The sequence below is a fragment of the Syngnathus floridae genome, chromosome 16 (assembly GCF_059516105.1).
Source record: "Syngnathus floridae isolate MCC-2025c chromosome 16, RoL_Sflo_1.0, whole genome shotgun sequence".
NCBI classification, from domain to species: Eukaryota; Metazoa; Chordata; class Actinopteri; order Syngnathiformes; family Syngnathidae; genus Syngnathus; species Syngnathus floridae.
The window spans coordinates 7,124,756-7,148,325 of record NC_142428.1 but is presented as its reverse complement, the minus strand read 5'-3'; the positions used below and the strand labels follow the sequence as shown (position 1 = coordinate 7,148,325).

The 23,570-nt window shown below is 42.6% G+C and overlaps 2 protein-coding genes and 1 long non-coding RNA gene across 3 annotated transcripts; 1 reads left to right on the top strand and 2 right to left on the bottom strand.

Annotated features, from left to right (window-relative positions):
- Nucleotides 1-551: 551 nt before the first annotated feature.
- LOC148385407 (uncharacterized) lies at nucleotides 552-3,776 on the bottom strand. The gene is made up of 4 exons (XR_015863428.1): nucleotides 3,411-3,776; nucleotides 3,085-3,163; nucleotides 1,660-2,143; nucleotides 552-1,185 (listed from the first exon to the last, which is right to left on the bottom strand). It is a non-coding gene; the product is annotated as an uncharacterized LOC148385407 (long non-coding RNA).
- On the top strand, nucleotides 2,957-19,675 carry btbd7 (BTB domain containing 7). The gene is made up of 11 exons (XM_088400557.1): nucleotides 2,957-3,312; nucleotides 8,405-8,646; nucleotides 10,214-11,350; nucleotides 14,274-14,482; nucleotides 14,765-14,840; nucleotides 15,120-15,280; nucleotides 15,350-15,493; nucleotides 15,730-15,919; nucleotides 16,019-16,197; nucleotides 16,292-16,696; nucleotides 16,842-19,675. The coding sequence occupies exons 2-11, from the start codon at nucleotides 8,565-8,567 to the stop codon at nucleotides 17,592-17,594; spliced, it is 3,336 nt and encodes a 1,111-aa protein (XP_088256683.1). The 5' UTR covers nucleotides 2,957-3,312; nucleotides 8,405-8,564; the 3' UTR covers nucleotides 17,595-19,675.
- LOC148385405 (putative E3 ubiquitin-protein ligase UBR7) lies at nucleotides 19,591-22,877 on the bottom strand. Its single transcript, XM_088400558.1, has 11 exons — nucleotides 22,661-22,877; nucleotides 22,408-22,541; nucleotides 22,206-22,266; nucleotides 21,931-22,026; nucleotides 21,799-21,852; nucleotides 21,589-21,685; nucleotides 21,388-21,506; nucleotides 20,659-20,847; nucleotides 20,235-20,391; nucleotides 20,105-20,166; nucleotides 19,591-19,931 (listed from the first exon to the last, which is right to left on the bottom strand). Exons 1-11 carry the CDS (start codon nucleotides 22,778-22,780, stop codon nucleotides 19,848-19,850), a joined length of 1,173 nt encoding a protein of 390 aa, XP_088256684.1. The 5' UTR covers nucleotides 22,781-22,877; the 3' UTR covers nucleotides 19,591-19,847.
- Nucleotides 22,878-23,570: the final 693 nt, after the last annotated feature.

Here is a 23,570-nt window from a genome sequence, read left to right as displayed (position 1 = left end):
TGCAAACAAACACACCTTTCCAAATGGACTCATCCTGCGTTGACAAATTGCCATTCAGGAAATTCAACATTGCCTTTACAACGATTTAAAATTAATATAGGGAATTACTGAAAACTTTTTCGTCTTATTTTTCTCATTTCTTGCATGTTGTTATCTGCATATAGGCAAATGTGCAACAGATGGCTGGCAACTTGACACATAAACACAGAAAATATTTTGTAATATCATACATGTTTTTCCAATCTTATGTCAACATTATTAACCATTGGTGCTCCTAAGAAATAATTGTACATATATTAAAGCCGTGATTCAATAAATCATACTAAATGTGAATTTAGGCGCTGCAGAATGAGGCTTAAAGTACAGCATAAACAGACTTGAGGATTTTGACTGAAGCACTGACTGTGTGCCAAGGATTTTTTGGGAGTATTTCCATCTCATATCCAGCTGATGAGAAGCAACATCCTGTCGCTACATGTGGGGAGGAAAATATGATATGCTACAGTTATGCAAAAAGATTACACGGTAAATTAATACCCACAACACTAAGATACTGTAAAATACATGTTTATTATTGTGATTATAGTTTGCAGTGGCGTACAACTGGCCTTCATCATACTCAAAGTTGATTTAAGTAGACATGTAGCTAAATGAGTTAACCAAAACATTAATATCTTCTCATTATGTAATGAAATTTGACAGCACTGCATGCAGTAATTGCATTAAAAAACATTGATATCAAGTTGCTCTACCCTCAGATTTTATACCCATTGCAGTTTCTTTGGGGATTAACCGTGATGCCATTGTAAATTAGAAATATTAATTTCATACAGAAAAATACATATACTAAACACAAATTATTTATTTTTTTGCCAAGATTGACTGAAGAAATTTGCAATCAATCAATTCTTTGGATTATAACATCACATATTGTAGCATTTTTTTAGAACAACAATTGAACAAAAGCTTCAAATGCACATTGATTGTTTTATTTAGATTTTTTATTTTATGTGTTTAAGGACATCCAAACTTTATCATCCAAATCCTTCTGGGTCAAACAGCAAGAAGCTCCACAGTCAATCATGGTGCAGATGATTTCTGCCGGTAGTGTGGGATATGGTGCAAGATCCATCCAGCTGGGGCCAGCAGCGCCGCAGCAAACACACAGATGGCCAACACAGATTGCTGTAAAGTCCATTTAAAAAAACATGAATTATATTTCTACTAGGAAAGTAACGTCCATGTCGTGAGTTCAACACCTTCTTGAAGGATGACTAGTGCACATGGCAATCTCAAGTTATATTTTCTCATTCACTTTTCAGTCTTGATACTTTGGTTCATGCCACATCGCACTTGCTAACATGGACCAGGCATCTCTGAGGACAGATCGAGGCTTTTATTGTGGCATCAACAAGCGGCTGCTCAGTTTCACTTCCATCAGGATCTCTTAACTTTCAACTGACTTATGGATAAGAAATGAATAAAACATCTCCTTTGCGCTGTCAGTGAGCTGGGAAGCACACTTTGCGTGACTTCCTTGCATCACAGACCATAAAGTGCTCTGTAGTGGATTGACTTTGATTGGCTAACGTCTTAATTTATTTATTTTTTTAGTTTAAAAAGTAATATTTAATTAAGCAATAATAGTGTGAGTCCTACCACTGGCCCGATCTTGTCTTTAGGTGGCTTGTGCTGGATGAGTGACCTGTGATCCTGCTGGAAGCCTTTCATCACTTTGGAGCCCCTCTGTGAACATGCCTTAAGAGCGGAGAACATCTTTCTGCTCAGCTCAGGTCACTCTACTCTACTTGGGACAAAGTGTTGCTTTTGACATTTTCCCCCACTTCCCGTGAGATTGCGGGAAGACACACTTTGATGCAATTCACAACCCTCATCCTGGGAGGAGTCAATTCCACAGCCTTGTGTAAATAAATATACTGGCCAATTTCTCATCAGGATAAGATGGGGACATAAGATAACATGATGGGGGTAAATAAATAAAATAAAATGGTCATGTTAAAAAACTCTTTGGAACCAGAAAAAAACAAACATTGATATCCGGATAAATTGTTATGGTGAATGTCTATTATGAGAAATATTTTGAATAATTTTACAGAGCATCTGCCCGCTGGACTGACTCGTTCTGCAAGAAGCGATATGCAGAAGGTTTTGATTAATTTTCAGTGTTGTTTTGTGGTTTTTCTAGAACAATAATATTTTAGAAGTATAAAATTCAGGAATTCTTTCAAAATGTAGCAATAACGCTTTTGCCTGCATTGTGTCTCCTGTGTCTCCCTCAACTGGACACTAGAAGAACTACAACCAATTGCAATAAAATAAATGACGTGTCTATATGAACATGTCGTCCTCTAAAATATATATTTTCTGCAATGATATATAATCCGTATAATTCTTTAACGTCTACACATGTTTTAATGATAGTGTTCGATGATCTCTCAGTCTCGCTCATTTCAATCTTATAAGAAAGCAAATTAAATTTGTATTGTATTTTAACTATATTTTAGGGCCTCCAATGTCAGCTATAAATGGACAATATTATGTACAATATTGTATGCAGTACTGTCCAGAATAAGTAAAAGTTAATTTCATTACTACAAAATGAAGTCGCAAGAGGGCGCTCGTTCCTGTCTTTTTGCACAACCTGCAGAACATTGACTGCGTTCTGGCCTGTCATTAGTCGACGTTGTTGAGTGATGCCAAATAAAGGGAGAAAGAGGATTTTCAAAACAAGAGTTAGGTGGACAATGTAACAGTAAACTTCCCTTCACAAATTTTGCTGTTATTTCTTGCAATAAGTAATATATAACGAACACTTGAAATTACTTCGATCACAGATCTCTATTTTTCCCCAGTTAAAAAAGATGCATTACTCTCACTTTAATTTGAAAGTCTAAACCGGACTCTGAATGTAATTTTATAGACAAACTTGAAAAAGGGCAGCACTGGGCCATTACAACCACCCAAGAAGGCTTTGAGCTACTACGAAGGAAATAACAAATAACCAAACTGAAAACAAAACGATCCAAGAATATTTTTAAACCACACCTAACATCGGTGCTTTACCCGAAAGTCGTTGCAAGTGGAACCGGAGTGTTGATTGGAGATCAAATGCGGACGCTGACGTAGAGTCGCGCGTAACGAGCTGAGTTGGAAAAAGAAGGTGTTGAGCTGCAGTTTTTTTCCCCCCCTCTCTCCCTCTGCCAGGGACAACTTGGGTCGGAGTGCAGCATTTTTAGTCAAAGGCAAAGCGAAGATAAAGATATCAGCCATCTCCGACTACCACCCACTCTGGTAACCTTATTAACATGTTATTTGTCTTGTAACGCTTACATGGCACAGCGATCGCGGTATCAAATCGCTGTTTGTGAGGAGCGAAGTACATAGCTTACCTTTAGCCTCCTGCTCGAGATCTGCCACTAATAACACGACTATGCTCCACCGGAGTCCCCTCTTTCGTTAGATTAGATTCCAAACAATACTTCTGAATTCAAGCCAGCTACCGACTTGAGTCGCTTTTATCGTTCAAGCACTTTTAAGCGAAGATTCCGCTGAAGCGCCATAGCACCTCCTCCCCTCCTCGCCCCCATGAAGCGATACTAGCTCAGCGTTGACGTTAAGCTAACAAAGCCAAATCAAACCATTGCATTATGTTTAAAACCCGACTAGAAATCACTATAATCTTTTTGTGATCAATTTGTTGATCATTATCGTCGCATATGTGTACTTTGAGAATCCTGCTCTGTGATGCTTTGCTTGCAAAAATGGTGTTATGATTTGATTGCTGCAGATAACAGTTTATTGGTTTGTTATAGTAGTACTTCTGCGTGTTTACAATTGCTAGATTACGTAATCTATCATTTCAGTGTACTCTCCACGTTTGCCTTTTAAGTAATGTGCCTTTGCATCCAGCTAACGCAGGGATGTCAAACCTGAGGCCCTGGGGCTAGATCTGAACCTCTATGCCATTTTGGTGGCTGTCAAAGCTTGCCACAAGTTTCACTTCAATTCTGCCTTGCCACACGGAACCAGTATTTTGGGAGCCCAAGTTTGATTTTTATTTTATTTTATTCTATCAACCAGCATTACAGCCCCACTTCAGGTCTGGCATAGTGTTTTTGCATCTTTGTATGAATACCAATTTTTTCAAACATTTCTTTTTAGACATGTTAGTTGCACTTTCCCAAAAAGAAAAGTCTTTTTTCATTCTAATTATGACATAGGTTCCTGTTTACACAAGAGATGTTTGTTTTGCTTTTTGTTCCCTTAACTGTACCCATTGTGAAGCAAAGAGTGAACTAAAAACCAAGATACATATTGAAGTGTTATTTTTGGTATAATGTTCCACCCCCTAGTAGCCCCTGATGGCTACCATAACTACAGTGTGGCTTATGATGAAAACAAATTTGACACCCTTTTTCCAACACCATAGTGAATAATTATTTCCATGTTGGTGTGAACATCTGCTAAATGTGTGACTGTTGCTGTCATCTCTGTAAAGTGGCGTGGATCCCAGAGAACTCACACTGTATAAATCCTGTGACTCCTCAACATTTATTATGTACTGAATGAAGGATAAAGCCTTGTCAATGTTGAAGGTTTAGAAAGGTGCTTTTAAATCGCTAGTCAACATGGAAGTTCTCCTCCTGACCAGGTTAAGCATTTGAGTCAGCGGTTTAGAGCCACATAATGACATGTCATTATTGGAATGACATGCTCACATGTGCACGACTGGCATAAAAGCCTGCGTTTGCTTGCACGTACCTGCCCTGGAGCTTTTGAACGAGTCAGACTTTGACCCGACTGATCTTTTTCGTTGTGCAGCGAGGATTGAACAAGATGCATTGACTGTTCACTCAAAAGATGCACGCATCGGTTTTGGCAGCTGGATATTGGCTGGCAGACTTTGTTTGTCAGGTCATTAGAGTAAGCCTCGTCTCGTACTTTGCAAAGGTCACCATCACTGGGTGGTAGGCCGCATTTTATTTTTGCAAGTAACCTTTTCGTTAATTTGTTAATTACTGTTGGTATTTTTTTACCCCGATTTTATAATCGGCACACCTCTAATTTGACATATTTAGACAATGTTTAACCGATGCTGCCACTCCCACTTAGGTTTACCCACACGTGTTTTTTATTATTATTATTCACTGAACGGCATCAATTGGTGCATTTAGTTACAGTGAGGCTCATAGTGACTGTGCATTTGCATTGGCACACATTAAATCGATTCAAATCCGATTTTTGTCCACATTTGGAAGACGCAGTGACACGCTAAGGACAAATACAAAACAATAGTCGACAGAATGACAGACGATCATGAGTTCCAGCCGACAGTCTGAAAGGAAATCAGCTGACAAAATCCGAATGTGTAGTGGTGCTTGACCCAGTGTAATCCACAGACTGCCCACCATGAGTCATCGCTCTGGACACATTGTATTTGCTTCTCTCGCATGCCGTGTTTATTCTAGCGGCTTCTAATTCCTCCCGTTTCCTGCAGCTCTTATGACGACGGCGTCTGGCATCATTCAGATGACCCCATTTGCCATCTTACTGTCAAATGCAGCCCTGAGATGAATCATCTGTAGTCTTCATTTAAATGTCTTTGACAATCTTCCTTGTCAAGTGTCACGACATTCGGGATGATCATTCGACAAAAAAAAAAATTCACATGATGAAGCAATATGTTGATTAAATACTGTAACTTATTTACTGGACAAAAGGCTTCTCAAGCATTTTTGACTATTCAGCAATGCCTTGCCTCGGGAAAAAAAAATATTTCTCCGAAACCTTTTCAGACCAATTTAGTAAAATTAAATTTACCTTGGAACATTTGCTCCTTCTATACTACGTTCATTCCATTTGAGGGCGACTTATTGTTTTTCTTTGGCAGTGGCAGACGTTGGTATAGTGAAGGTCACGGTGACAGAATTATGGTTTCTGCTTACATTGCTTATTATGATCCTTTTTAGGGTGCCTATGATTGTATCAGATATCCTAGCAGTCTATAATCTCTGTGGAAAAAATAAGCTTTGTTAGTCTCTATTTTAATACACTTGCAGGGTTGTCATGGGTGGGACAATTCAAAGTTCCACCGAAATGTCACAGGAAAAGCCGACCTTTCACAATTGAATAAAAATAATACAGATTTTGGTTATTCTTTAATAGGCCTTCCCCCGTGGCAAAAGCTGCCTCGGACTCTGTGCTACCTGCCCTAATTGTTGGGTCTATAGTGTGTGTAGACCGAATCTGTACTGTGGTTTGGCGCTGTGGTCCAGTTACTTCAAAAACTGGGTGGTTGCCTTGGAGACTAAACAGAGCTAGGCTTTCCTGTGACCATTCTGTTGTTTAATGAATGTGGTCAACTATTTGTCAACATAGCCATATTATTCAGCGTTGCGAGGATGGGTCCATTTTTATGTTATATCATTATCCATATATATATATATATATATTTTTTTTTATCTGCATTTATTTTCAAATTTGTAATTTTTCTGATTTTTGGCAGTTGCAGATAGGTAAGAAGACTTGGAAACATACCCTGGTAGGGGAAATCCACATAAATGATTAATAAAGTGACTTGACTCCTATTTAAATAATACATCAATCGTGTCCTTGTAGCGAGCATTTTTGTATCGAACCGCTCAGTCGGAGACCGGCTCATTTTTATTGAAAGCTATTCAGAGGAGTGCAGCGAGGTGAGTGCCTTGAAAGGTTGCATATGTCCATGTGTGTAAAGAGATGTGGACGGGGGGTGGGGAGTGTCTGCTGTCACCTCTCATTAAGGACGTGTAGTCCAGCACTGCCCACCCCCAACCCTTCTGCTCCTCTATGGCACTGCCCCCCGTCTCGCTCCGACTCAGGGCTCAGCACAGCGACAACACTGTTTCAGTCTTGAACGCAGGGCAAGTGTCTTAATTCTCAGCTTAATAGAACATGTCAGGTGGGTGCTTTTTGTTTAATGGTGTGAACCCAGCAACTCCTGCGAAGAACATTCGCTGTGCTCGACAGTGCTTTAACATTGCTCCTGCAATGCAGTGCAAATTAAATTTGCTTCACCCGCTGGTGTAAGTTAAAGCTGGCAACGTGGAATATATTTCTGCTTTGTTTTTATCCTCCTTTGAGAATCCCCCCATTCCCATTTGTAAACAACAATATGTGTATCTCGCGGCCTTCCTCTTATCTCCCTCATATTTAAATTCAGTTTCTAATTTTGTCCAAATGAATTCCCTGTGAAGATATTTCAAGCAGCCTAATGAAATAAAGATCGAGCAATGTTTTTGCAGCAGCCCCTTCCTTCCACTTTGACTGTATGTTAAATAGCGTGAAGAAAGAAAGGAAAGCAATGAGCACCTTACCCGGTTGAATGCTCAGGACGTGTTGGGCGGCTCGCTGCTCCACAGGGGATGACACAGTGATCAATCGCTATGGCAGGCTGAGATAAAACACATCTATCAATCCAGTTCTCTTTTTTTCTTCTCATTGAGGAATAAGTAATTGCTGTGTCGGTTGACAGTAATTCTGTTCGTAATGAAGCACACTGGGGCAACGTCGCAGATGATGCAAATGCAGGAGTTGTAAAAATAGTATATAGTAGATGACAATAGTTAGTAGTTAGCAAAAGATGTAGCCGTTGATGTGATCATTTATAATAAAAATAAAAGGTTATTTTACATCAAGGTAACGATATGCAGATTTTTTTTCACCCCCTTAGGACTAGAAATAATTCTTTTCCTCCTTTCTTCATAAAATATCTTAAGAGTTGATGTTTGCAGCATACAACCTAATATTAATTGTAAAATGTCCAATAGCACTTTTCCGCAAAGCCTTAATAGACATAACCCACAACAGTTATTCCTATTAGTTCATACTTGAATGTCTCCAGTTGAGAAATATGCTAATGTGCTTTGAGGGAAATGTTTGTTTTGAGGTAATCCCGTTTTTTTTTTACCGCTTCACAAACTAAAAGAGACCACAAATGCAGAACTAAATTGTGGTACTTGCTTATTGCATCACCGGTAAATTGCAAATGTTTCCTTTTTTTTTAAACCGCTTTTGTGTTATTTTTATGCTTCAATCCGAAAATCCCACCAAACGTCTGCGTTTCATTTGTTGTTGACTCTCATTGCAACACTTACATTAAGCCCAGTCACGCCTTTTTAAAAAGCTTTTAATCGCTATTTTTAGTGTTTTAACAGATCACTCCGACTGAAAAGGTGCCAAAGATAATATAACTGCTGCTTTGATCAAGCGCCGAAACATTGATCTTTTCAAAATGTCAGCTCATTTTTGGGCCACCACTGCATGGATATTTACACTTTTTTCCAACTCAGTCTTCTTTGATACAAGCCCCTCCCTTACTTCTACCTCCTCCTCTGTCTTCTAGACGTTTTTCAACATGGCAGGCGGGCCCAGGGGCTCTGAGAACTCTTCAGAGGATCCGTGGCGAACACACGACTGAGGACGAAAGGGAGCGCCGCCGTCGCCTGAGCAGAATGACTCAGCAAGAGGGGGGACCCCCACGTAGCAAGTGAAGAGACGTGAGGATGGGTGCCAATGGATCCAGCTACCCACACTCGTGCTCCCCGCGCATAGGAGCCAATGCACAGACGCAGCAGACCTTTATTGGTAAATAGAATTTACATAAATTTGCACTACAGTACGATTCTAATCTACATATATCCAGTAAACATTATTGGTTAAAACATATAAAAGTGTTTCTTTTCGAATACATATTCACGATATTATCTCAGTCTTAAATAATTCAGAATTGCCTCTGACGTCTTTCAACCATAACCGCCCGTGCAACCTGAGTCCCGCAGAGACAAAGGCCATTGTATTGCACACGTATTTTTCCACCTCCAACTGTTATCAGGCTCCTGAACGATCCTCAGTCCGTAGCTGTTCAACTCAATAAGATTCCTTGACGGCAATCTGAGGAATTTGGAGCCAGATAAATCAAGACTGATGTTTGTCACTGGTTAAGTCCATGTCTCAGATTGCAAGCTGTTATACACGACAGCCGTGGTGCAAAAAAGTGCTGATGGTGTGATGTTTTTGTTTGATTTTCATTCGTCCATATTTTTTTCCTCAGAATTGAGCAATGTATAGATTAATTTCATTATCACTCTACTTCCAGTTCAGAAAATGGATGATTTTAAAAAAAAATAATAAATGTTTTGCTTTTGCCATTTGTAATTTTAGCAAGCATCATGGAAGTTGAAAAATCAGACCGAATAAAATGATTTGGTGGGCTAGATTTGGCCCCCGTGCTTTACATTTGACACAGTCGTTGAAATAACAGCCACATCAGGGTTTCCCAACTGTACCATAGTGCGCTAAACTGTAATCACGATAAAAATCTTTGATTTTGAAGTCTTTTCTTCATTTTGAAGTGCCACGTAATCACGTTTGCTATTTATCGGCACTTTTTGATGTGCTTCTTAACATTGCGTTTGAGCTCCCTGCTAGGAATCTATGAGGAACCCATTATCATAGGAGGATAGGTAATTGCGCAACGCTAAAATCCCCTTTTGCCTAAGGCCTGCATTTCTTGGCCTCGGCCCCATCCTGCTGAGGTTCATGTAAGGAAACGCTGTTTAGTACTCCATAGAGTTGCTCACTTAAGCTGGTCTGGCTTACAGATGATACACTGCATTGCAATTATTACTATTGGGGTCATACTGCTTGATTTGGCAGAGTTTCTTTCTCAGCCATATGACTCCCCTCATGCCAAAAAAAACTGTCAATAGTTTGAATTATGAAGCCACAAGTGCTCAAATGGGCTGATAATGGTAGAGGTGAACACAGAGGCGAAAGTTCACTTGCTAATGTTTTTTTTGCAAATAACAGTTTGGCCCTAAATGTGCTACCCATATGTTAATGAAAGAAAAATGCTGCAGTGATTTAAATTAAATACAAAAAAATGAAATACATTTTAAATATTAGGAATTTTAACCAATTATTTTATATTATTTTGGGAAATAACTGTTGAACCACAATACAGCATGTCAGATTTTTCTTTACCATTGAACGCAATCTATTTCTGCTTTGCTAGCGGCGTCGACTGCCTTTCTAACTTGAGAGGAAAAAAAAGCTGTTGGATGTGTTAGCATTGCATCCCTGTTTCACGGTTTCATGTTACATGTTGAAATTGAGATGAAGCTCAAGTGGTTTGCTTGTGTATTCCTTCTAGGGACCTCATCCTATTCACAGCAGGGATATGCTTGGGAGTCGAAGCTTTACAGCCTGGAACATGGCCACGAGCGACCCGCCGACAGGAAGAAAAAAAGCCTTGGCCTGGCCACCCTTAAACGGCGTTTCATCAAACGAAGAAAATCCAGTCGCTCGGCGGATCACGCCCGGCAGATGCGTGAGCTGCTGTCCGGGTGGGACGTCCGAGACACTAATGCCTTGGTGGAAGAATACGAGGGTACGGCGGCCCTCAAGGAGCTGAGCTTCCAGGCCAGCCTGGCACGAGCCGAGGCTCCTAGCTTGCCTCGGGATCTGGCTGCCCTTTATCAGCATAAGTACTGCACTGACGTGGACCTCATCTTCCAAGGGACTTGCTTCCCAGCTCATCGGGCCATCCTGGCCGCTCGCTGCCCCTTCTTCAAGACTCTGCTCTCCTCATCCCCCGGCTACGGAGCGGAGGTCCACATGGACATTGAGACAGCGGGCATCGATGTGCCCATGTTCTCCGCGTTGCTGCACTACTTGTACACAGGGGAGTTTGGAGTGAGCAGCGCCGAGGATTCCAGGCTACAGAATGTGGACGTGCTGGTGCAGCTCAGTGAGGAGTTTGGCACGCCCAACTCTCTCGAAGCAGATTTGAAGGGCTTGTTTGACTACATGTGCTACTACGATGCCCTGTTGAGTTTCTCTTCAGACTTTGAAATGGTTGAGAGTTTCAACGAGCGAGGCGCCGGAGCGCCGGTCGCTGTCTCGGGAGGCGGCGGAGGACCAGGCACCCCAGATGAGGACCTTCGAGCTCACAAGGCTATCCTCTCTGCACGCTCGCCTTTCTTTAGAAACCTTTTGCAGAGGCGCATTCGTACAGGGGAGGAAATGACGGAACGCACGCTCCAGACTCCGACCCGAATTGTGCTGGATGAGTCCATCATCCCGCGCAAATACGTGCAGGTGATTCTCCACTGCATGTACACAGATGCGGTGGAGCTTGGACTGGTTCTGCGTGGTAGCCCCTCGACTGGCAGCCTCGGGGAGGTCCAAGCCTTGGTGTCAGGGGGTCGGGGGGCCAGCACACGCACAGAAGAGGCAATGGAGCTCTACCATATTGCTTTATTCCTGGAGTTCAGTATGCTGGCACAGGGTAAGTTATGATCCCATTAACAGCGCACCTGCGTACAAATAAATAATGCATTCTCATGTCAATATGTCATTAACCACTCACAAATTTTTATAATTTGTATGCATGCTGTATTTCTTCTTAGACAGTTTTGTTAAAAACTTTGTGTCTCAAACGTGCATGCATTGAGGGCTTGATATTAATATTCCAACCTTCAAGGCAGATTAATCACATGTTAAAATATTCCAAGTATGACTTCTGCTGCCCAGACTGCTCTACAGTTTGCCGTCACAGGTCAGAGGTGTTCAAATTTGCAGCAGCTTGGAACAGAATGAAAATAAGTGATTCTGTTATCACTTAGCCATTGTACTGTATCATCTTTTTTCAACTCATATTTTGGTGTAAATTACTATTGCACTATTTTATACAGGGAACGACAGCCCAATGCGTCTTTTTAAGTCAAAGCTCTGAAGACAGTTGAACTTCTTACATAATGGCCTCTACAAGTTCATTTATGCCTGAGAGAAATATTTAAAAAGCACAGAGTTAGCTCCGATACAAAATCTGTCGACTACTGGCGTCGGGCAGTCTGATGTAAACAAACGCAGTCAGCTGATCACACACCATCTCGCACCCTGGAGATGTGCTGTCGCTGTCAGTCTGACAGCTTTGCCAGTGAGCAAGCAAATGGTGCCATCCGACACAGCTCCCCCCCCAATTCGGAGGGTATTTTTATCTCGCCTCCCTCTCCCACTGAGCTGTGCAGCACTAATCAGTTCCCATGAAACCTCAGTGAGGAATGTGGCAAGATAGTTGAGGTTCGCCCCGATGTCATCCTGTCCAAGTCGCCTTCCTTGTCTGCTTTGCAGCTTCCTGTTATTCCCATTTTGAAATCTCCGTTTTTTAACACGTCTTTCGCAACAGCACCCGAACACTCTAAGGTGTCATTTTAAAGTCTGTCTGTGGTTTGACTCTAAAATGAATGGCGGCAGCTGACATGGCAAGAGTGTGATTCTGACTTTCTCCATTACACTCCAACTTTCTCCATAGCTGCTGTCTTTGGAGTCGATGTCAAAATGATTACTGCATTGTTGAGTGGCAGCCCAGATTGGATTGCGTCCATTGGGCTATGACCAAGCTATCAAGAGAAAATAAAAAGCCAACGTCACATTTAAGAATTATTTCTAGTGGCATTTAATTCTTACAAGTTTAGCACCATCGTTGGTGATTTAGAGAAATACGACTAGCATGCATAGAAGGAGCACTTTTATAAAAATAAATAAATAAATAAAATAAAATTTAAAAAAAAAACTTTTTCACGTAAGAAACTTGTTGCAATGATGACGGTCAGGAAAAGTGGAGTCATTCATTTTAAACATTTTAATTCGTTTTCCTACACACGCATGACATTCTAATTTATGTTGTCATATTAAAATAGTTTGATATAGGGCAGTTGTGTGAGTGAAAATATGCTGATGTAGCTTTTTTTTTTTTTTTTAACTCTGCCAGAAGATGACATAATGACAGATGTCAGGCCGGCCAGTTCACACAAAATAAAATGTTGGCTCTTAGACCAGACTGAAGCAGTTGGAGGTTTCAAGGGGACACTGGGTCTTTTCAGGAGGCAGCAGGGAGATTTATTTCAGGAGGCAGACGAGGAGAATATCCTCTCATCTGTCACGCTGTCGTCGCCATCCCATTCCGCCGCTGTCTGTTAGCGTTACCGGCATGGAGGTGTTTCTGCGGCAGCTGAGCGCCATCATCCGTCATTATTTATCCTCCAGACATGTTTCCCTTTATGATTTCAGTATTGCAGTATTAAAAGCCTTATTAATTTTTCAAGTGCCCTGCAGAGAGGGTTGATGTGGTTTTGTTCTTTCCTTTCGTTGGCCCTCACCGACCATCCCGCCTCTTGCTTGCGGTCGCTGCCATTGCTCGAGCGATACTCGCATGTGATTTACATTCACCGGCTTGTTTACAAGCCATCAAGTGCAGCCTCCATTTTAAATGTTTTTAGCGGTTGTGTGCTCCATTAACATGAAGTGCCGCATAATGACAAGTAAAGGATTCAGCTAGTGAAATAGCGTGAGGGGTTAGCAACTGCGGAGAGTTCATATTGGCTATAACTGTGAATTTTAATTTTCAAGTTATAATAAAAGCACACTCTCTTAAGATGGAGGGCTGCTGTGAATTTTAATGGGCAGACGTGAAGCTAAGCTGTTTACATTTGTGCATGTGTGGCCAAGGATGCACACAGAAAAACTGAAGAAGACAGACGGCAGAGAAGATAGTCAAAGACGCAGCTGGCGGGGAAACTAGAACAGTTAATTTAGTTTATAGCCGGCTAAAAGGCAAAGTGCCATTGCTTTTTGTTTGGCTTTTCCAAACTTTTCGGGGTTCCCCCCCTCTTCTTTCTAAACAGCTGTTTCTGTAACTTGCTGATAAAACTGAAAATGTGCTACGGCTTATCCATTCTTTGTAAGAACTGCGTTCATTTATAGAAATACATTTTAAAGCAAAAGTATTGGAACTGAAAGGAAGAAAATACAGCACCACTTCCAAAGTCTTTTTCTTGAAAGTGGTAGACCTCTGATTTGCTTACATTTCAAAACTACATATTTTGCCTCAAATAATTTGGCCGTGTCACATTTACTTAGGCGCCCAAGTGTATTCATCGTGTTTTAAGAGCAGGCAAAAAAAGAACCACATCAACCTCTCAAGGCATTTTTGTGGGTCGGTGTGTTGCCGAGTTAAACCACTACCTGCTGTTCTGGTATGCGCTCTGATTTAAGAAACAGCAAGGAGGATGTGGAGGTCAGTTGAAAGAGACTCGCTGAGTGTGTGAACGTGACGGGGAAAATCCTGACATGTACCTTGTTTTACCTGAAAATCTTCTCCAATCAAAAACTTGATGATGTCAAACTTGTCTTTCTTCTCACATTGTCAGGCTGCGAAGACATTATTGTGGAAAGCTTGTCTCTGGACTCACTGGTGCCCATCCTCAAGTGGAGCTCGCAACCGTACGGCTCCAAATGGGTGCACAGGCAGGCCATGCACTTCCTCTGCGAGGAGTTCAATCAGGTTGTCACCTCAGATGTTCTCTATGAGCTCGGCAAGGAGCACTTTCTCAACGCGCTCCAGTCCGACTACCTACAGGTGAGCTAACAGAGCCGCTTGCTAAAATACAGCAGTTAGGAAAATTAAACAGCTTCTGGCAAAACCGTTGAGGTGAAATGTTGTAATCCAGCTACACTAGCCAAGCTGGCTTGCACCTTGCTGGAACACTGTCCAAACATGTTGCACTGTCACCTCATCCTCATTTAGCAGCTGTTTTTTCCCCCTTGACAATATATGACCTCCTTGTCCTGATAATTATGTTGTCTCCCTGCACCCTCCTCCTCCTCCCCCCCTCTCTCCACCTCTTCGTCTCATTTGCAGGCCAGTGAGCAGGACATTCTCAAGTATGTTGTTAAGTGGGGCGAGCAGCAGCTTATTAAGAGGATGGCAGACAGGGGTAAGACAATACACTCTGTAATTATCCTCTGAGCACAGCCCCCAATGATTCTGAGAATATTTCACACTTTACTAATGCCTTCAAGATATATTTAAAAGCATGTCAAAACTTTGGTCAAATTTCAAAATGTTCTGAACATCTCAAGTCTGCTTGGATAAGCTCATCTTTGAAAGCAAAACTAAACTCTAATTTTAACCTGCAGTAGTCATCGCAATTAATTTGATGTGATATAATTTACTTGTGTACTAAACGTGACTGTCCATGTTCATATTTGGGCAGAGCCCAATCTGTTGAGCGGCACAGCCCACAGCGTCAACAAACGCGGAGTGAAGAGGAGAGACCTGGACGTGGAGGAGCTTAAGGACATCCTTTCCCCTCTACTGCCCTTCATCCGGACCGAGCACATTTTGCCCCCGCACAGCGATGTCCTCGCCGACGCGGTTAGTGTTCCTTTCAGGTTTCTGCGTGGCTGCATCATGGTTAGGCTTATGCCTTGTTCTCATCCACAGCTCAAAAGAGGTTTGATAAGCACGCCTCCGTCAGACATGTTGCCGACGGCCGAGGGGGGGAAAGCCAATTCTTGGTTGAGGCAGAAGAACGCCGGCATCTACGTGCGCCCTCGCCTCTTCTCTCCTTACGTGGAAGAGGCAAAGGTAGGACACTTGATTGATTGGGCTGTCAGATGATGGCACACTGTGTTACTTTGAAAGCAGCCCTTGTTGCTATGCTCACTCAGGAATTCGATTCTCTAGCAGTTTTCATATTTGCCTAATGAACTGTAGCTGAGTCTATTTATGAACATGCCAAGATTGGTTACGAGCGTGTCCTTCAAGTGTCAAACGTCTGTACTTTGCAATTCCAAGCTCCCATTTGCCTTTTTCCACCTCAGTTGGTGCTTGATGAAATGATGGTGGAGCAGACTGATCTGGTGCGGTTACGACTTGTTCGCATGTCCAACGTCCCAGACACCCTCTACATGGTTAACAACACCGCGCCGCAGTGCTGTCACATGGTTAACCATCAGCAGATGACCGTTAACTCGGCCGCTGCTCCGTCAGTGGTTGCCAATGAAATCCCAGGTAAGGGGAAACTTCCAGACTCATTTGCAATAAGTACACTTTATTAAAAAAAAAACACGTTGCAAGCATAGAATTTAAATTCTGATGTCCGTCTTGCAGTGCCGCAGCTCTCGGTAGTGAAGGAGATGATCCGGAGGCTCCAGGAACTCAGACACACAGAGCAAGTGCAGAGAGCGTACGCCCTCAACTGCGGCGAGGGCGCCATCGTCAGTTACGAGCTGCAATTGCGAGTCCTCCGGGAGTTCGGTTTAGCTGACGGAGCCACCGAACTTCTACAGGTTAGTGAAAGGGGGAGAAATCGGCAGACTGCAGAAATTCAAGCAGATCGCAACACAGGTGACACAAACATTTTTTTTCAAATTAAATTTTCAGAACCCGTACAAGTTCTTTCCGGACGAGCGATTCGGAGACGAGAGTCCGATTCTGGCTCTGCGCCAGGTGGGTCGATGTCGTGTAAACAGCAGCCCAGCCATGGATAGCATGTTCTCAGAGCTGGAAGGCGTGGCGGGTTTCCACTTGCCACTGCCTCCCCCGCCTCCCCCGTACCACCCCCCTGCTACACCCAGCCACGCTCAACTCAAAGGCGCCTGGCGACCCCGCATTCCCTTGCCGACCCCCACCCGTTCCTTCTCCTACCCCTGCAACCGCACCCTTAGCCAGCGCCATGCGGCGGCCAAGCATGGCAGCTCGGACTTCTCCTCAGTGCCCAGACCCCAGCCCCCAGACTGCACCGAACCGCAAGCTATGGGCCGAGCCTTGCTATCCGAACAGCAAGCGGTAAGTGTGTCTGTTCTGTCTTGAAGAACAGGTGAGATGTTTCAAAGACTTAGCTCGGCCCTGTCTACTCTATTACAAATTTTGCCCGTTCATGTTTGGATCACTTTTGAAAAATATCATCACAAACGTTCCTCTTCTGTTTCAGATGGGCATGGAGCCTGTTAGAAGGGAGTTCATGCCCGACATCGCGTTAGGCGTCTCGGTCATGTCGCTGAGGGAGCAGCACATAGCAGAAATGGACCGGGAAAACCCTCACAGCCCCGTGGGCCACCCGGGCCTTCATCTGCCCCACGGCCCCTGTCCTTCCGTCCGCCACAGCCACAACCATGGCCCCGGGCACGGGCACTCCTGCAAGAGACACGCCCCCGATCCCAAGTTGGAGATGCAAGCAGAGTTTCCCGACCTGTACGACTTCTCCCGTCGACCTTCATCTCCGGCTCCCGCACACACTCTGTCCACGTTTGCGGGACCGGACCTCTATAGCCACAGCTGCGCCCCCTCGGGACCCTTTACACCCGTTTACATCACCGACGCTCAGTCCCAGGGCCACGCACAGGGACGGACTGGCCCAGACCCACTACGGCTGGATGTCCTCGGGATGAACCCGCAGAGGCACGACGCCGTCAGCCCCTCGGGGCCGCAGCCCAGGATGGGCCACGCGGCAAGGGCCCGCTCAAACGAGACGGATCTGACTCACGGCTTGGGCCACCTGCGCTCGCATAGCGGAAACATGGACGGTTACGAGGACAGAATGGCCGGACCTCGAGATGCTCCGGAGGAAATGGTTGTTGTTGGGGAGTCATCGCAGCCTCACAGAAACAGTGTCAGCGAGGACATGGCCAGAGACCGTAGGTCACCCAGCAAACCTGACTACCCGTACAAAAAATCTGCACTTTAACCCCAGCAATTGAATTAAGAAAAGGGAATGACTGACAGCCCATCGTATTGAACGGTCAAGCACTAAATACATGTGTGTGTTCAACAAAAAGCACGTGGAAAGGCAATTGCTATTTATTTATAGGATGTCCTTTTTCTCCTAACTCTGCCACTTGACTCCATTCATCATCACACAGAGTCGAAGGCCAAAGGATGCATCTCGAGGTCACCTGGATCCATCCGTGTGCTGATTTGTCCGTTGAGTCAGAACATTAATGTAGCTCATTCGTCAAGTGGCCGTCAGACAAAGACGCCCTTCATGTTGATGATGGCCCGACAGGATTGTCCATTCACAATAAGTCTGGTGGAGGAGAGCATTGTGATCAAAACTGGCTTGTTTTGGTTTTCTGTAGCATCCCATGCAGCTAGTTTCCACCATTGCTGAGCAGAGCGAGCATGCTCGTCTTTCCGCGCTCCTTATAACTGCCACGTCCAAACAAACAGACATTTCCAATCAAACACGGTTCACTTAGAAGTGTATTATTTAGAATCCAACCATATTTCTATATAAATGTGGCCACTAGGGCCGTGCGTGAACCAACTGCACATATAGACCACCATTCACACTCACATGAAGCAGCCCAGGAGTCCCGATAGCATGAACCTCAGATGTAAGAAACCTAAAACAGTAGCAAGCGTGTCTTCTTACTGCTAAACACACACACACACAAAGGTGTGGTGACAATCTCAGTACTGTACTCGCACATTTCCAGCCTGGTCTCTCTGAACATATCAGAAGGAGCACAGCAGGCTTTGTGCTTACGCTCCTTCCTCTTAATCTAATAGCATCAACTAATCAAATCTTGAAGCCTTAACCAATCCTCTGAAGATTCCATTTCAGCTACCTTCAAACTCAGTGCTCAATGATGTCATTCTATCTCAAACCACGTGTTAATTCACTATAAGTGTTTCCCAACCGTTATGTATTTTACATCAATTTCTTCCACCAGCAGGAAGAGCATTTCATTGTTCTACCTGTTACTAGACGTAGATGAACTAAAAAATTGAATGAGCTTAGAAATGTGGTTGGGAATCACTGAACTAATTGACTGTTCTCACTATGGACTGACAACCATCCGGCCTTGCGCAGTCAGCGTTTGTAGCTCCAAAACCATGCAAGTCCACGACTGAAGCGCACATGCCAGCATGAGTCTTTTTTTTTTTTTAATGGGGGAAAAAAAAAGGAACAAAAGGAATCGCATGAAGAAAAGTTGCTGGCCTCCAGTGCGCTCCAGTGGGGAAAAATTGTACATAACCAATCAAGCACCACTTGTTTGTTTATGGTTTCTATTGCATTGAAGTGGTCGTTGTGTACTTTGTCCTGTCATGAAACTCGCCGCGAATGTGCTGTAAAGATTGTGTCTCAAAAAGATTTCCTTTGTAAATGTTCTGCATTTGGGGCAATTTGCTCGCTATTGTAGGTTGTGTGAATTGTCTTTTTTTTTTTTTCAAGAAAATCTGATTGCAAATGCAGAACTAATTTTCCCAGCTTGCTTTGTGTCAGCAGGGGGAAAACACTAAACTTGAGATTCCTCATGTTCATTTTGCGTAGTTGTTGACTTTTCCAAGAGGATGTTCCGTTGACTTAAAGTGGTTGTTTTACTCTTTGCTGTAGCGAGGTCAGTGCCTTCCCTGCCTGCAGCTGGGTTTTTATTGTAGACCTTGATGTCTATGCAAGCTCTTTTCTACCAGCTTACCAGCCTGCATCAGATAGTTGTAGCTCCTTTTTTTGTGTATATAGATGTTATTTAGCACATTTTGTTTTTAGTTGAATATATGAAATGTTGTGTTGGATCCTCACAGGTACGTCGTACTTGTCTGGCATCTTAGAAATTAATGTTTGTAGACTGATTGCATTTAGTTTCACTGAATCTATTTTTCTACTGGCGCCTCAAAAGGTGTGCAACAGTGGTCCTCAAAAATAAACTGGTTTGATATTATGAAATAAAATAGTCACATTTTGTCATTTGAAAAAAATACTCAACTTTATTAAATTGCTTAAAGAACAAATTTCCTAATAAACAGCAGCATGTCTTCAACAGACTTTTTCCAAGTATCCAGTGTAGAAACAAAACAGATCACAAACATGTATTAACTAGCTTCAAATTTGAGGCATCTTGAACAGAAACAAATGTGCTTCCAACATTGCACTTTTTCTTCTTCAACAAAGGCAAACTTTTCATGGGAGAAGTACCACCAGACTGCAGCACTTCAGTCACTGGTAGCCCCTGTTGACCTTACGCTGCTTTTTAGCCTGAAGCTCCTGGAAAAGCTCATATACAGCTTCCGCAGTGACTTCCTGAGGGAGACAATGACTGGATCAGCAGACAACAACAGGAGACTCACAGCAAAACTAGAGTCAAATCCAGTTGTTAAACTAAAATAATTATTTAAAAATATATATATATTTAGATTAATTCAACTTAAATTTCAACGGATGGGCTTGGGCATCCATACAAATGAGTTCCTCACCTTATTTTCACCTGCACATTTGTGAAATAATGCAGTTACTGCAGTAGCCATCTCGTTACAACCTGAAAGAAAGGAAGTATGATTAATAGGAGCACACAAATATCAGTGTAGCCACAGAGAAAATTCTCACCATAAATGAACTCAAGCTGCTGGACTCTGTTCATAGAACTCGTCAGTGTCATCAATGGATGCTTTCCAAACGGCTTGTCCAGGCCTCTTTTCTCGTAGGCCCGAAGTGAATCGGACAGGTCCATGAGGAAGTGGATCTGTGCGGCTACGTAAGCCCTCTATATGCCACGGGCAGGATAAAAGCATTGGAAAATTCACAATTTTGATAAGCACAAGTATAAGGGCTAGTCCAAGGGGTGGGCAAACATGTCAATTGAATTGAGTGAATTATAAAAAATAATAAATATATAAATCAATAGAGTGAATTGTAGAAAAATAAATAAATAATGATCATAAATAAATTCTCAGGCCAAAATATTATTATACGATTGCTCTGTGGGTCATATTTTGTGCACCCCAGGGCTAGTTTGATGCTGGTGACCCACCTTGCAGCTTGTACAGGTGCACAGCAAAGAGCGCCACGTAGCTGGCCAGAACACCGCACCCTGTTGAGGCCGTGACACATGCAGGGACTGGAAATGCTTCAGTTTGCAAGGCACCGCGTTGGTCTCCCTGGGACAGTCTGTCATGTCCCCGTGGCTCCGCTTGCGAGGAAAGCTCCTGCTTGGCGTTCCCTAACGTGAGACAGTGAGTTATGATGCGACACGGTTGCTTAAAACACCAAATTCATCCAGCGAGGGCGAAATGATCAGGCGGCGAAAATGAGCGGTTTACAGTAAAGCTGGCCTGTGAAGCGCGGCCAAAGCTGTCTGCAGAGACACAGACAGAGGGGCCTTGTGGGTCATGTCTCCTCTAATTACCCAAAAGGAAGCCTGTCACGTTGCTCTTCTGCGCCATCAAGTGGCAAGCTCGAGCCCACAACAGAGAAAACGCTGCACATCTGCGCCGATTCCACACGACACGATCGTGCCTTTCAAAGGCTTCCACATCACACAGAAATAAATATATATCGTGTAATTGCAAGTACAGTATACACTTGCCAAGTACAAAAAGTACTGTGTACATATGTTCATGGACATGTACTGTATTGCTCTAACATGACATGGGCTAAGAAAGAATTGAAACCTTGGGACGATCACAAACAAAAGGCCAACTGTATTAGAGTCATATAAAGTTAGCTAAAATGATGTTTGTGAAAGTAAAAGTGGCCCCACCTTCTGCTCAAGACTTGTGGAAGGTTCTTCATGGCTAATTTCACTCGATTCCAAAAAGTCCTCTTTCTTTTTTGCTTTTTCTACGGGCTCGTCTTTACGCTCCTTTTGCTCGGGTGAAACTGAGAATGAGACAAATGCATAAAGAACACGATATGTTTGCCACTTGGGCGTTTGTTGTTGTTACCTATAAAGGTGAATTACCTAAAAGGTGAGCAGCATACGTCCACAAGAAAGGAGCTTTGTTCATGCAGTCCTCGCACACCATCTCATCCAGGTCCTCCACTTCGCAGCGCAAATGCTAAATGGAATCAAAACAGTTCATATTTAGTGAAGTGTATTTTTCCTTAACAGAGCTATTTATATTTTATTTTAAGTGCAGTTTTGCATTTGTCAAGAATAAGTAATACATACCCTGGTATGAAACCAGTCCTCGCAGATGACACACTGAATCATCTCATCGTCGACCTGTGGAGAAATTACTTCAACATAGTAAACACATTCAAAGCAACCAAATGCTGGTGCACAAATGAACAAATGAGATACCTTGTCATCCTTATCCGGAAAAGGCCGGTCGCAGGAGCAGTAGCGTCCGAAGAAGTTGTGATTGTAAAGGTTTTTGGAGTTTTCCTTATCTTTGGCCTATCAGAGTAAATGATCACGATAAGCAAAGTACAAAAAATATTTTGAGGTGCTCATCACTCATTGGCCATTATGCACTTGGCTACATTTCTAATGTGTGTATGCAATTAATACATTTGCATGACAGGCCTGATCAATTTTGTGAACCATCAGTTTGAAAATTCAATTAAAATTCTTACCGGAGTGAGTTTACACTGGAAACCTCCAAACTTGCTGTTTCCACAATCACAGCGAAAATTTCTATCGCGAAAAGCAGGGAGAGAAACTTAAAAACTTGTTTACGGTCGGAGAATACAATGCAATACCAAACAGATTTTAGTCCCTTCAAAGATTTTCTATACTGTATTTGCTCGCACAAGATAGTTCACTTCAACACCATACCTTTTGGTATAGAGTTCAAAGATGTCATGTCCATCGTGGCATTTGTTGGCACAGGCTAGGCAGATGCCAGCAGGCTGCGATGCATCTGGTGTGCAAGTGTAGCATGCAAACACAGCCTGCCTCTTCACATAACCCTGCAAAAAAAACCGCACATAAATATAGCTAACATACAAATATGAAATTAAGTTCAATAAGTGTATTTTGGTGCGCACATTCCTTTCCATGGGTGGAAGACAAAAGGCGCGTAACTTACACGTGAGTAAGAGCAGTTTTCCGAGTCACTTCCCGCAAGTACGCAGAAAATATTTTCCAGTTCGTCTCCATTTGCAAGGAAATTGTCAGGTTCGGAGTCCTCTGCCTTTGACGCTGCCATGATATGAAAATGCCGAGAATAAAATGAGTGTATTCGGTCAAGGAGCTGGAGTTGGCGCAAAACAATGTTGCAGTTCCGGGCGGGAGTTTGGAGCCAAAACCACGCGGCGGAAGAGACGTCATTATATGTTTATTCGGCTGGATTTATTTCAGCATATTCTGATCAGTTCAGCCTGGAAGAGTTTAAACTAACTATTTGCGGTCTACTGTTTATCTATTGTTTCTCATATTAAATTATTCATTTCTTTTTGTGATTATTATTTTACCTTATTTTTCCTATGGACGTTACAATAGTCTGCCAGCAGAGGGCGTCAAGACTTGATTTGTCTGTTTTTGTTGCTATTTCTTTCCCACCAGCGGTGATACCGTACAATTAAAGTTTGATTAAAATGAATTAAAATAAAATAAAATATTTTGCGCAGTTTCGATTCATTCTGACGTGCATATTACCATATTCAAATTTGAGGCTTTGCTTTTGTAAACATTTTTGGTGGTAGTCAAAACTACATGATTTTGGATTGATTGTTGTTTATTTCAGCAAGTACATAAATAATACCATGTTTACAGCTTCACTCATGTTTTGCATGACTTGTCCCGTCCCATTTTCACATCGTGGTGAAAGATGTGTATATGAAATGAAATTTTTATTTCATTGTTTTTGTTCACTGTAAACTTAAATGTATTAATATATTGGAATATATGGAATTCCATGACTCATATTGTCTCAATTGTTAATTTTGACATACCTATCGCACACTAAAGTCTTAATATCGTACGTTTAAGGCTTTTTT